Source organism: Lactuca serriola, chromosome 8 (genome assembly GCF_051521515.1).
Source record: "Lactuca serriola cultivar US96UC23 chromosome 8, Lser_US96UC23_V15, whole genome shotgun sequence".
NCBI classification, from domain to species: Eukaryota; Viridiplantae; Streptophyta; class Magnoliopsida; order Asterales; family Asteraceae; genus Lactuca; species Lactuca serriola.
The window spans coordinates 109,927,036-109,942,468 of NC_136415.1; the positions used below are offsets into that span (position 1 = coordinate 109,927,036).

Consider the following 15,433-nt stretch of genomic DNA (forward strand, 5'->3'; position numbering starts at 1 on the left):
TCCCTGGTCTTATCTTGGCCTTCCTTGGTTCGGGTACGGATCCTCTACTTTCAGTAGTACGGGCCCATACTACCTTCCACATTTATCCGTACCTTCTTCATGGAATGCCTCGGCTCCACCAGATCCCTTTTACTACTGCTGATCACTGCTATACTCATCCTAGGCTTGCCCTAGGGAAATCTCTGATTCTACTCTATCCAGTCCTCAGCTGCTGCAGTCTTCCTTGTAATGCCAATTAGCCATTACCCGAATACCATCACATGTGACGAGGCTCAGATAATCCTTCGAGTACCCGACTCGTCCCTACAACGGTTGGACTCAAACAAGAGCTGCGCAGTAGGATCAAATCCGGTACTCTAAGATTATTCAACCCTGAACACATGTGACGTGACGCATTCGCCAAATGGCTAACTCCCATTATTCAGAGTTCCACATAGCACAAAGCAAGCAGCATTCAGACAAGGGTAGCAATCTCAATCAACTCTATCTGCTTACAGGAACTGAGTTAGCATAAAGTGCTAAACTCATACTATCAGGCATAACCTAATCAGGCTATCCTACTTACTGTCTACTCAATATCTAGCATGCAATTCTCATACAACTGAAACACATAAAGCAGGCACATAAGGCATCACTCCTAGATCCTTAGTCCTATTCTAGCATGCTATTCTACAAAAGCTGATAAACATAACATAAACTTGTATGGGTACTTTGGGGAATACTTACTTGAGCTCGGCCGGTCGCACACATCACACACTTTGTTCTTTCTCGAAACTCTTTTCTCAATTTTTAGAAAACATTTTCTTTTAGAAAATCTTTTAATCCCTCGATTTGAGTTCAGACACCCCCGAAGGTGTGTCCGAATCCCTCAAACCAGGGCTCTGATACCAACTTGTAACGACCCAATTTTTCACGTCCAAAAATTTCGTTTTAAAACATTACTTTAGAAAACATTAATAATTAAAAACATTGTTTGATCAAACCATGACACAACGTAAACCATGTCTAAAATCCAAATCTTACAACCAATCAAAATATCAGAGTATAAATCCCAGAGAATCTCGTAAATGTGGAAACCAGAGAGTGTGTGTGTGACATGTTGCTACCGCGCCGGCTCCTTTCCCCTAGCTGAGGAGGTACCTGAAACCAAAACTGAAAATCGTAAGCACAAAGCTTAGTGAGTTCCCCCATCGTACCACATACCATACAAACACATAACATACATACTACCAGGCCATTCTGGGGTGCCTGACTACCCGGTACGCCCATTCTGGGGTGCCGTTCTACCCGTGTCAAGCCATTCTGGGGTGCTGACTACCCGTTTCAAGCCATTCTGGGGTGCTGACTACCCGTGTCAAGCCATTCTGGGGATGCTGACTACCCGTCGGTCCTAACAACCGATCCTCGAGGACTAGTCCCCTCTTACTACCTTTATCGCATATAACATAACAAGCCAGCATGCAAACATATCATCACGTACTGTCAGACATTTCTGGGGTGTCTGACTACCCTTCGGTCCTATCAACCGATCTCTACTTCTATCTCATATAACATATCATGCTAGCATATAACATATCAGGTAGTAGCAAACCTAGATGACATCACAAAGACAATCATCTAACACACGACTCCTACTGGTGGGCCGGCGTTGTGGCCGTAGACCCACCGCTACTAGAAGGTAACTCACCTCGAAGTAGCTGCTGATCTGATCAGGAACTGACTGTCTACTGCTACTGCTGCTCCGGAAATCCTCCGGCTGCAATTCCCACAACATACTCAATCAAACACTGCTAACTATCCTTTGGGTAAAATGACCATTTTACCCCTGATCATGCCCTAAGTCAAATTCAGAGTCAACTTTCAGTTGACCTGACTCGCCGAGTTGGCTTTCCAATTCGCCGAGTCCTACCCAAACGATTGTCCTGAATCCCGTTCCTACTCGTCGAGTTGGGCGACGACTCGACGAGTTCTCCTTCTAAACTGATATTCAAGTCCTTCATCCCACTCGCCGAGTTGTATGAACAACTCGTCGAGTTCGTCTTCATCCGAAGAACACTTGCTGCTTCAACTCGCCGAGTTGTATGAACAACTCGCCGAGTCTGTTCTTGATCTAAGGAGATTGCCTTGAACTCGCCGAGTCAGGGCATTGACTCGCCGAGTTCCTCCATAGATGAGTTCAGCTTCCAACTCACTGAGTCACACCCCGTGACTCACTGTTCACTCGACACTACAAAAAGGGGACAAACTCGGAGACTCGCGAACAGACTCGCCGAGTCACATGAACGACTGACCGAGTCGTTGCCATGCACCCACTAAATACACAGATTTGCTCGATTCCAGTCCATGTCATTCACAGATCTTGACTCCTAGAACACGAATCACACGTAGAGTTTCCAACTTTACGTGTAGATATTCACCAATACGGATTTTAGGGTTCAAAATGCCTCAAAAGGGTAGATCTAGGGTGAACAAGCAACATGGGTCCATAAACGTAACAGATCTGAGCTCCTGGAGCTCAATCTTGCCTAGATCTAGAGGCCAAACAACTTATTACGACTTATATTGCACATACAAGCTTGGGGATTGGTTCAAGAATGACTTAAATGAAGTAATAAGCATGGAAACATGGGGAAAAACGGGTTATACCTCAAAGGAACTGCTGAGAGAGCACAAAGATGTTTGGATTCCTTCCCTTCCTCTTGATCTACTTCCCTTTTGCCTCAAAACCTTCAAGATCACACAACAATTGCTTCAAACTCTAAATGAATAACTTAGAACGAGGGTTGGAAGCTCTGGGGGGAATGGGGGCTGGCTTGGGGCAGATATGTTGTTTAAATAGGGTGCAAACCCCTGAAACTTAGGGTTTCATCCAACAGCTATGACTCGCCGAGTCCAGGATATGGACTCGCCGAGTCGCCAACTTAAACGCGTCCAGGGTCTCGCATCTACTCGGCGAGTCGGACCTATGACTCGCCGAGTCCAAGGCTAAAAGAAGAGAAATACTCAAATAAGATTTACGTACCAGGAACCAGGTGCTACATAAAATCTACAAAACCCAAAAATATTTTCTAGTTTTTGCATCCCATTTTCATTCATTGTTTCCAAAATATATATATATATATATATATATATATATATATATATATATATATATATATATATATATATATATATATATATGAGATGAATACAATCTTTACATACAATAGCTCCATGAAGTGGGAAAATGAGAATTCAAATGAAAAAAAAAATATGAGGCGACCGGATAGTTACCGGAAGTGTAGAATCAGTTGTAATAACTAGGGGGCCCAAACACCGTAATTCGAGACCCCAGCCTTAGATAATAAAAAAATGGCATACTGAAACGTTTTTGTGGGTGGTAATAACAACTTTAGGATGATTTGCTTTTGAATGTTTAAAAAGAATCCTTATCAACAACTCTGAACCCACAGAACACGGACCTATTTGTTGACACGCGTTACCCTTGCGGTAATAGAGAGCTTAAGTATCAGATCCACACAGTCAAGAAGGAAGAAAGGGTACAACTGTCATATTCAGTACGCAAATCAGAATTTCAAGTACTCAAATGAAGAAATTTTCAGAAATTCAAAAGATTGAAGATCTCAAGCTCAAAACGAAGATACAAATCCAAGTTCAATAAAAAAATCAAAAGCCATCTCAAAGTCAAATCTGGCGAATGAAGAACTGTGTGATATGATACTTGTGGCTCTTGAAAAAGTGAAAGCATAGGAACTAGGCCCCTTCGGGTGGGCTCACTGTTTCAACAAAAGTTGATTCACCGTGACGGGTTCTTAAGGATGCGTCGAGTCTGATTCTTGACTATCTAGTCTTAAGGACATGAGATCCCGAACTGTGTTATTTTCGCTCACAAAAGCTAATTAAGGTATGAAGTTTAAATATAATTATGGTTGGATTATTGGATTACACCATTTCGTGGTCTTCCTCACTTTGGGAGTCTGTGATATGTGGAAGGCAGCAGGATGGTCACCTAGGTATTAATGATTGGAGCCCCATTGATGTAAATTCTGATCGTATATGTCCATATTTATAAAAATAAATAAAAAATATTACTTGTGTTCTTAAATTTTTTCTTTGGTACATCTTTGTTCCTTAAGTATCTTTTGTACATATGTTTCTTTTTCATGGTCTTCATTGCATGCTTTCATTCTTAGCTTTTAGGATCTTTATATCCCTATTTGTTCTATATTTCATTTTGCCATCTAGAAATCGTCCTGTTTGTCCGGTTCTTGTTCTTTCTTGAGGACAAGAAAGGTCTAAGCTTGGGGAGATTTGTTAGGTGCAATTTGTGCACCTTTTTGCACACCTTTTTGCACACCTTTTAGTCCCATTTCATGCATATATTTAGCATAATTGTCCTTCATTTGTCTTGAATTTAATCACATTTTATGTTAGTCTCTAGAACAACCTTATTTTCACATTTTCATGTCTTTTTCAAGTAAACCGGAGGTTGGAACGCGCTTTGAGAAGTGTCGGGAAGCATTGGTGAAGATTTCGGGATGATCGGGTGAAGAACGAAAAAGTTGGAAAAATCAAGTTTTGGAATTGGAGTCAGAGAGGTACACGAGGCGTGTTGAATTTACACTGAAAAGTGGGCACGGGGCGTGTTTGACCAAACTAGGAGCTGTTGACCATGTTGAACAAGGGGCGTGTCAGTTTAGTGCAAATCAACACGGGGCGTGTTGCTGAACATGACCCCTGTCAGTTTAGTGCAAATCAACACGGGGCGTGTTACTGAACACGACCCATGTCAGTTTAGCCTATTTTAACACGGTCTGTGTTCGACCCAAAAACCAACTTTTGGCAGTTTTTCCTATCTTTCATATTACGGGTTAAGAGCCATTTTTAGCGACACACAACATATCAGAGCACCATTGGAGAGGAGAATTCGAAGGTTTTTGCAAGGGTTTGCCCGTCAATCATTTGGAAACATTAATTCTTGTTTCTGTAAGTTGTAATTACACTTAATTTCATCTTTTAGACTTGTGATCTTGTTCTAGCCATGTGTGGCTAGAACCCTAGTTTCTCCAACTCATGTTTTGACCTTCTAGTTGTGAATCTAATCATATGACTTGATGTTTGTTCTTAATTTATATCTAATGAATTTGATTTTGCTTCAATCGAATGTTTGATTCTAATTGTGATTCTTATTGGCCATTTGAATTAGGGTTAGGTCATTCAAGTTATCTCTTTTACAAAATCCGTAATTGTTTTGTGAAATTGAACAAGTAACAAGCATTAAATTGATCTCTATTGAATGAATTTAGTGTAAATCTTATTCATACACTTTTACACTCCCGAGCTTATGAGGAGTATTGGGTGTTGTTGGGAACATTCACATAAAGCTTCATGCAATCTTATAATCTAATTCTAAGAGCTTGTTTAGATTAGGTTAATAAGGTTAGGGTTAATCAAAGAGCTTGTTTTGGTTAATTAATGTGGTGAATGGGAAGTGTTAGAGCTTATTAGCACTTTCAAGTACCAACTTAGATAGAATTAAACAAATATCATGTTATCTTGGAATCACATTGCTAAGTTGTCACACATGAGGTTGGAGTCCTTACCTTTTCTGGATTTAATTCACTCTTTTAGTTGATTACTTGTGTTTTTAAGTGTTTGTTTTAATTATTTTATCCTAAACCCCCTTCTTTACTGTTGGTGACCATAGTACCTTGCGCAAAGAGGTATAGACTAATTATCCCGTGTCTCTGTGGATCGACCCTACTTGCCTTGTACTACCTTTTAGTGCAATATAGTGGGATTCTTTTGGAGTATATCGTACCCCATTATTTGTTGGGTTTGACACCCCTAACAGCCCCCAACTCCAAATTGTGCATAAGGCAATTTGCCTCATGAGGCTTCAGTTGCCTCAAAGCGTAAGAAATCACATGACCCCTTTGCATAAGAACAACTCCCAAACCCGATACATAAACATCTTTATAAACCACAAAATCATCCATACCCTCGGGAAGCACGAGGATCGAGGCCTTACACAATCTCAGTCTTAACATCTCAAATGTCGACTGCTAATCAGGCCCCCACTAAAAAGTAACATTCTTCTTCGTCAAGCGGGTCAACGACACTGCAATCTTGGATAAATCTTGGATAAATTTCTGATAATACCCCGTGAGACCTAGGAAGCTTCGAAACTCAGATGGGGTACTCGGAACCTCCCATCGCATCACGGACTTGATCTTAGCCAGGTTAACCAATATACCCTTCTGGTTGACGATATGCCCCAAGAACTGCACCTCGCGCAACCAGAACTCACATTTGGAGAATTTAGCATACATACTCTCTCTCTCTCTCTCTCTCTCTCTCTCTCCAGGGTCTCCAATACGTCTCGCAAGTGTTTCTTGTGTTGCTCCTTGGTCTTGAAGTAGACCAGAATATCATCTATGAATACTATGACCGACCGATACAACATCGGCCTACAAATCCGATTCATGAAATCCATAAAAGTTGTTCATGCATTGGTGAACCCGAATGGCATCACCACGAACTCATAGTGACCATAACCAGTACTGAATTCTGTCTTCTGCATGTCATCATCCCTGGCCCTTATTTTACGGTACCCTGATCGTAAACTAATCTTGGGAAACCAAGATGCACCCTGAAGCTAGTTAAATAAGTTGTCGATCCTCGGGAGTGGGTAATGGTTCTTCATCGTTAGCTTATTCAACTCCCGGTAGTCAATGCACATCCTATGTGAACCTCCTTCTTCTTCACGAACAGGATCGATGCTCCTCAAGGTGAGCTACTCGTCCAAATAAATCCCTTCTCTAGCACCCCCCTGAAGCTACACAGACAACTCGTGCATCTTTACTGGTGCCAAGCGATACGGTGCCTTGGCTATTGGAGCCTCTCAAGGAACCAAATCAATCCGGAACTCGACTTGCCTCTCAGGAGGCACTCCTGGCAATTTCTCAGGAAACACGTTGAGGAAATCCTAAATAATGAGCACCTCATTCAACGTTGTTGTTCCCTCTACTCCAGTATCTGCCACATATGCCAGGAACCCAAAACAAATATGTTGACGATATCTCTTGGCCCTCGCAGTTGAGCAAAGAGTTGCCCATGTGAAGCTCCCTCAACAGGAATAACCATTTCTACCCTACTTGGGGTTTGAACTCTCACTAGCTAGCGCTCACAGTCAATCATGGCCTCATTGGGGCTCAACCAATCTATCCCGATAATAACCTTCGACACTCGCAGAGGAATCAGAACCAAATCAATAGAGTATATCTCGCTGAACAGATTCAGGACACACCCACGGTGAACCCTCAAAGCACTCACAGAATGGTCATCCATAATATCAACCTCCAATGGGTAATCTAGAGTCACGGGAGCATCACAAAACTTCTTGTTATGTGCAATAGATACAAAGGATCGGGTAGCACCTGAATCAAACAACACATGAGCAACCATACCATTGACTAAAAAGTTCCCTATACAAGATCAGATATAACATAATCATAAATAAGGAAAGAAATAAAAGATATGAATAAGTCATGTACCAGTAACCACATCCGGTGTTGTACGACCCTCATTAGTGGTCAGCTGAAATGCCCTGGTCTTCACCACAAGAGTCTCCGCCTTACCCTAGCTGTCATCAGTAATCCTCAAGGTGGTTGGTGCAGGCGCCACCACTGCCCCTCCAGATAATCTCAGACAATCGACCTTTTTATGGCCATTCTGATTGCAATGAAAGAAAATTAGAGCACTCCGGGGGCAGCCCCTACTCATATGACCCGGTTGACCACATCTAAAACATCCTGAACCCACCACTTGGCATGCCCTATTGTGTGGTTTGCTGCGCTTGCCGTAATGGCCCTGACCCTGCTGGCCTCTGGTGCATGAATCAGAAGACTTGGGCCTCTTAGCATGGCCCGCTACTATCTACACCTGCTCCGGCTTGCGCTTCCTCCGAATCTCCAACTCACTCTCGTACTCACATGCCTTCTCAATCATATCATTTAGGTTCTTACACCCCGAAAAGCTCATAAACTCCATGATGTCATCCCTCAACATTTCATGAAATCTCGTCTTCTTCATCACCTCATCTACAGTGTACTGTGGAACCAATAGAGCCCTGTCACGGAACTTGGTGGTAATCTCTGTCACAGTCTCAATAGTCTGGCGAGGGTCCTAGAACTCCCTCGTCGACTGTTGTACCTCGATCGCCGGTGCAAACTCCCTCTGGAACCACGTAACAAACTCTTCCCAAGTCATGATTTCCATTACCGTAGACCCTACAACTCAACCAACCTCATCCCACCAGTCACATGCTCGGTTCCTCGGTAGGCAGGATGCAAATCCCACCTTTGCCCGCTTAGGGAAAAAACAAGTCTGCTAATCATTCTCCGTGTCGGTGGTCCAACATCGGCTCACGATGGGGTCCTTAGCCCAAAAGAAATCAGGAGCTCCATAAGCCTTGAACTCCCAAAATAAGGGAGTTCGTGCTCCTATCTGACCCACATCAATCTCTGCTCGAAAGCACCTGATTCGTTCATCCATAAGCTCCTTAGTACCCTCCTTGATGGTACCAAACATCACATGAGTATCATCCAAGATATCGCTTGTAACCTCGGCTGCAATGAACTCGTGTAACCTCTCATCAATCGGTTATGTGCCAGATCCAGAACCAGAACCCGAACCTGAGCCATAACCTTTTCCTCGAGTGATCACCACCATCCTCTAAATAAATCACAAACATATAAATAGTCAGCAATTAGACTCGAGGGAACTCTCACTATACAGGTATCCTTAGAGTCTCCAAGTATTTTCTTGTCTCAAGTATAGATCATGTATTTCCAGTAGTACGGGCCAATACTACCTTTCATACCTATTTGTTCCTTCCTCAAGATTCATCCTAATTCCTCTAAGTCACCACACTAGAACTATAAACTAATCTTATGCTAAACAAAATACATATCCTAGACTTTCCTAAGAATCCTTAACTCCCACCGCTTGCAATAGCGAGAACCTCAATCAACCTTGTTGGTTGCCTTATGCATGTAAGTTATACATAAAATGGAATCACATAGATTATCAAATGATGATTCTATCCTAAGTCCACAACCAAACAAGGAACATGAAATGAGGCAAAATCAATCATTCTAAGGTTATATGATTATAACCGTATACAACTTTGAAAGCATACACTTAGCAATTAACTAAGCCGGTACCAATTCCAGGTAACACATAACATCCCATCCTCTATGGCTATAATGCATCACAAAATTAGGTAATGCTATCATATGATTCCTGAAGGTATTCTTAACCCTAATCTAGCTTGCAATTCACATATCAAGCATACTGATCATAATACATATGTATGGGTAATTTGGGAATCACTTACTTGATCTCGACTGATTGCACGCATTGCACCCTTTTTATTAGTAAAAATCTTGTTCGAAATTCAATTTCTTTTTCTTTTGAAAATATTATCATTTCCTTAGTTTGAGTTTTGACACACCCAAAAGTGTGCCCGAATCCCTCAAATCAAGGCTCTGATACAAACTTATAAGAACCCAAAAACCATGATTAAAATTTTCATTTAAAAATCAATAGTTTCAATCACCAAATAGGTCAAAGTCAATAACAGTTTACAATATCCAAAACATCAGAGTAATAGTATCCAAAAAGTGTGGAAATCATGAGGGTAGTATCATACACTATCACGTCGGGTGCTTCCCTTTTGTACCAAAAGTAATTGAAATCATAAACATAAACTATAAGCATAAAGATTAGTGAGTTTCCTCAAAATACCACATACCAAACGTAAAACTAGGCCTAGCCTTGGGGTATATTCCAACCCAAATAAACAAATATGGGCCAAACCCTGGGGCCATGCCCTGGGTTTATTTCAACCTGATCATATGATAGTGGGCCCCATACTGGTGTTTATCTCAACCCGATCATACCATAATAGGCCCCGCCCTGGGGTTTCTTTCAACCCGATCATACAATATTGGGCCCCGCCCTAGGGTTTATTTCAACCTAATCATATAATAGTGGGCCCCACCCTAGGGTTTATTTCAACCCGGTCATACAAACATATATGTAACAATCATATAACAACTAGCATTCTACATTGCAGAATAATAAGTCAACATTGGTGACTTCGACCCATGGATACAGTGAGGAAACTCACCTCACAGTTTGAACAGATAGTTGGATAGGACACCGCTCCAAAATCAACTACCAGTCATCTATACATCAAATAGTGACCAATCTCAACTACAACTCAAAAATATCCAAAATACCCTTAGGTCAAATCCTGGTCAAAGTCAAAAGCCAACTGAGTCAATTCAGATGGGTATACCCGACGTACCCAACTTATACGCGCGACATACCAACATATTGACCAAAAGACGGGCCCTTGATCACGTACATGCAACGTACACTAACATACGCCCAACGTATGCTCCTGCCACCTTGTCTTCTATTAAGAGCTTAATCTCTTAATCTCTTTCATCCAAAATCCATATCTAGCCCTCAAATGATGTCCTTGATCATAAAGTTTCCAACTTTATGATCTTGCATGGCTATTAAGTGCTCAATACCAAAATCCCTAACTTCTTAACTCCTTAAGACATCCTAGTCCATGCATAGAGGAAAACTAAGGACCAAGATTACATTTTTATGATTTTAAACACTCTAAAAAGTCTGAAAGGACAACTTAAATGAATTAGAGTAACCCATACTCAAATACATCAAGCTTATGGGACCAAAATGAACACAGTCCATGGCTAATAAAGATATAAGAAAAACTTCATCAAGATTAGAACTTTTTACCTCCAAGTAGTGCAAAATGACGATGTGCTTCTGGATCAATGTGCTTCAAGCTTCCAAGATGTTTTTCCTCTCCTTCTTCTTCCTCTAAGAACACCAAAACGCACACTAATTGCTCAAGATGCTCTCAAAATGGATTAGGGGTTTGCAAGGGTCGATATGAGGGAAGGAGGTCGATAAATGAAAGGGTATTAAGGCTATAAAGGTGTTTAACTAGTGCACAAACCCTAAATATTGGGGTTTTGGTCCATGTTACGTACGTCCAGCGTACGAGAAGTAAGTCGAGCGTACGTGGTGAAACGCGTTCCTCCCCTAAAATGCTACAAAGGACAAATTTGCAATCAATTTTACATATAAAGGGCGTAAATAGAAATACCTAATGGTCAAGATGTTACATTTGTGTTTATGGCAATTTCAACTTTTGATTTTAAATTACAACTTTGATTTTTGTTGTCGAAGGCGATTGGTGGTGGTTTTTGGAGGTGAAAGGGTGGGTTCGTCGGATTTGAGGGAAGAAGAAGGGTGAGGGGAAGAAGGGAACATGATTGGGTTGGGAATGGAGTGTGTGTGTGTGTGTGTGTCATTTTATTTATATAACAATATAAATAATAATATATAAAAACAAATCAATTAGAAAATAATTAGATAAGGGCAAATTAGTCTTTTTTAAGTTAGGAAGGGACTAACCACACAACAAAAACAAATCACGAATACTATCCGAGTTTTAAAAGAAAAATATGGACCAAACACACAAATTATCGGAAACCATATGAATCATTCGTGTAATTTAATCTAAATCAGTAGAACTAATGAAAAATAGTAAAATGACATACCATTTGATCAAAATTCTATAGAATTACCCATTTACCATTTTGTGGTCATACTTATATCGTAGCAAGTACAAAAGAATACATTTCATTTTCAAGATATTGAAATGAAAAGTAACAAGAGATAATATCAATTTTCTCTTAATTGGGCTAGTAAATTTAAAAGCCTTACTTTCGTATTTATAGATAATTACAATAATACATCAACCCATATGCTTTAGTAAAGAAAAAAAAAACAAAAAAGATCACTCAAAAAGTCAAAACCAAATATAGTCGGGCTTTGATTTATTCAACTCTAAGCAGCCCAATTAAATTGGGCTACCCAAAAGAACACAAAATTCTAATATGAATATCCCTAAAAAATGGTCTCAGCACTTGGGAAGATCACTTGGAGGTGGGATTACAGATTCATTTGCTCCTTTCCCATTGTCGACAACAAACGCCATTTTCAGTCCCCATGTCGTGTGTACTTCCAGATGACAATGCATAAACCATACCCCTGATTAAATTCAAACAATAACCGATTTTAGATGATGCATATTCAGACAATGAATGTTATAGATTCAAGATTTTGTACATACCTGGATTATCTGCTTTGAATCTTATAGCAGTCCATCCACCCGCCGGAACACCAACCGTGTTCCTTTCAACAGGGTCAACAAGATTGAAGCTTTTCGGATCTTTATTCGGGTTAAAGTTCCCTATACCCCTCCCCACAACGAAAAAGTTGAATCCATGTAAATGAACCGGATGACTTTCCGGCGCAATCATCCCGGTGTCTTGCAAAACCAGTTGCACAGTAGAGTTATAAGCAAGTCGATACAGCTTTGTACCTTTATTTGTTGCCAAATTCTTGGGTTGTGTGCCTGTGTAATTATACGGCATCAATGGTTTACTTGGAAAATCATCTGTAAAAACCCCACTTATGTTAAAGTAATGAGCTTGCAGTAGAGCGGTTGTCGGCATGACAAACGTGATATTATTAATGTCGGCCACCACCCGACTACCATTCACACAAGTCGAGCAAGGATTGATTCCCAATCCGATTGTGAAAAACAACGAATGATCGACTGTTAACGGGACTTTCGCTGGGTATGTTGCTGAATTCAAACTTCTAAGGGAGTTTATGAAGGTGTTGGCCACCGGAGTTGAGTTTTGCGGTGGAGGAGCCACCAGTTTGGTGGCGGTGGAAGTGAGAACACCGGAGTAACGAAGAGAGGCGGTGGCTGTCAAATTGTCGACGGTAATTGGTGCATCCATGAATGGGGAGACCGCAACCAGGTACTTTCCGGCTTTTTGAGTGGCGGTTACGATGGCGTTGGTTGTCTGACCTGGTGCTATAAGAATCGTGTCTGTGGTGAAAGGTTTGACATAAACAGCGTCAACCTCAACGACTGTAAGTTTATGGTCTGCAATCCTGAAGAAAAGCTCTTCATTCAGCGCAGCATTCACGATTCTTAGCATATAAGTCTTCCCTTGATCCACCGCTACCTTGAACCCACCTGGTTTTCATAAAAAGAAATATCATACAACGACTTTAGCCACATATGTAATTCGTCACTAGATAGACCATTTGCTGCAGACTGAAAGAAAGAGAAGAAACTCGGAAGAAAAGCAGACCGTTTGCTAAGCAATTCGGAATAGGTCCAGGATTCCCGTTGATGGTGTGAGCATCTGAAACATTCGGAGCTTGTCCGGACTTTTGTGCTTGGTTAATCACAGCTTCGGTATCTGATTTCCACCATTCTCCTGCGATTTTCATAACAAGTATATTAAAATATTATATTATATTATATGTATATATGTCATAAGCTATATATGGATGGTTACCTAGGACAACGACAACTTCCTTGTTTGGTTTGGGAAAAGGGTAGGGGACCCCTAGCTTAGGCAAGATGACAATGGCACCATGGACGGTGGACCTTAGCCATAAAACATGTGCATGCCACCAAAGTGTGCCCCTTTGACCCGTTAGAGTGAACTTATATACATAGGTTCCTCCAGGCTGAATCGGGCATTGGGTTATGTATGCAGGACCATCTGCCCATCCGGTTCTTAGTTGTCGCACCCCATGCCTGTTAATTAAATTTATATACAAAATAGTTAGAATGAAATAAAAGCAATTTCTAAGTATGAATATAATAAATTTGATTAAGAATAGAATTATAATTAATATGATTACTAACCAGTGAATGGAAACATTATATTTGACATGGTTGACCACTTTGACTGTCACCGTGTCGTCTTCCCTGGCAACTAAAGTGGGACCGGGGAAACGACCGTTAACCGTTACGATCGGCTTACTTGCACATAGTCTTGTGGTATTAGTCATCACCACCTGCATTCATCATCGAAACGATAAGTTATTAACAAAAAACTAAAAAAATATATATTGTTTGTATCAACTAATTAATATTATTTTTAATCCAGCTAAATTAATAACTTTAATGCCACACACATTGAATTTGTAATTACGAATACGACACTCGATTGTGGCAGGAAAACCACAAGCCACCAACACCACCATAGCAACCACCACTTGCAACCATGCTGCCGCCATCTCTCTTTTAATCTCTTTAATTAGTTAATTGCAAATGTCAAGTGTTGTTGTGGTGTGGCAAATGGAACACAATCCTTATAAAGGAAATGCGCGAGCATTTGCTGAAATGTCATTTTTTCGTTGTTAGGTGGATACTTGGAGGGATGGTAGACCTATAAAACACATGGTATTTATTTTTGTATTATGAAGCAAATAAACTAATAATTGGGTTTATATTCGGTTAATATCTTCCTTGGAATCTACACAAACTCGTTATGCATCAACTTCCAACTTATCACTTTCAAAACTCAACACCATATACTTTCATGGTTTGATTTTTCTAATTTGTGTATATATAAAATGATTTTATTACGTAAATATATGACATGTTTTATTCTATATATTACTATCATAAAATTGGTAAAATATGGATAGGGTTAAGAATATAGTTAGTAAATCAATAAAAAAAACTATTTTATTACATAAGTTAATGCAAAATAATAGATAATGTTATTAATTCAATGAATGTTAAATTTTATTTGAAATGAATTCTGAACATAGGGAGCCAGGGGGGATAAGAGAGTTGCTAGGTTGGATGAACAGATATTGATCCAACAAAGAGTGGTTTGATTGAAGCAAAAGTCAAAGCTACCCTTGACCAAACAAAATCCTATCACGATATCACCTAATTATTATCTTCTATAAAGAAAAAGATTTATATGCTTTATTTTCTGATAACAAACTGTCAATTTTTTTCCTACCTCCAATCGTCAAAAGAGTGGTTTATAATTCTTGATGCATCATTTCTTTTTAAACCTAATATGATATGTGACAAGACATATAATAGAAATTGACCACATTAATTAAACTGAATGTAAAAATACAAAGTTTCTGTAGAACAAAAACATTTTTTATAGTTAACACAATAACCAAATATTTATTTTTGAGATATACTATTTACATAAAAGAACGATATACTTCCAATCATCGTCGAGCCTTAATCCATTTCAAGTATAATATTGCTGTAAAAAACTAAAATTTATGTTTTTTGAAAAAAAAAATAATAATATAATGTTTTTTTTGAAAACTTTTAGAAATATTAGTGTCTTTTCTGAAAGAAAAATTTTAAATAATAGCTTTTCAATTAAATGATTGAAATATAGTGTTTTTTCTGAAAATTTCCATGAAAAAATAATTAATCTATATATTATACTAACATTTAAACAGTTTT

General features: G+C 39.7%; 1 protein-coding gene across 1 annotated transcript; it reads right to left on the minus strand.

The window, feature by feature from the left end:
• Positions 1–11,817: 11,817 nt before the first annotated feature.
• On the minus strand, positions 11,818–14,279 carry LOC145066165 (laccase-4-like). The gene is made up of 6 exons (XM_079013367.1): positions 14,122–14,279; positions 13,850–14,001; positions 13,494–13,738; positions 13,284–13,412; positions 12,245–13,165; positions 11,818–12,162 (listed from the first exon to the last, which is right to left on the minus strand). The coding sequence occupies exons 1-6, from the start codon at positions 14,221–14,223 to the stop codon at positions 12,032–12,034; spliced, it is 1,680 nt and encodes a 559-aa protein (XP_078869493.1). The 5' UTR covers positions 14,224–14,279; the 3' UTR covers positions 11,818–12,031.
• Positions 14,280–15,433: the final 1,154 nt, after the last annotated feature.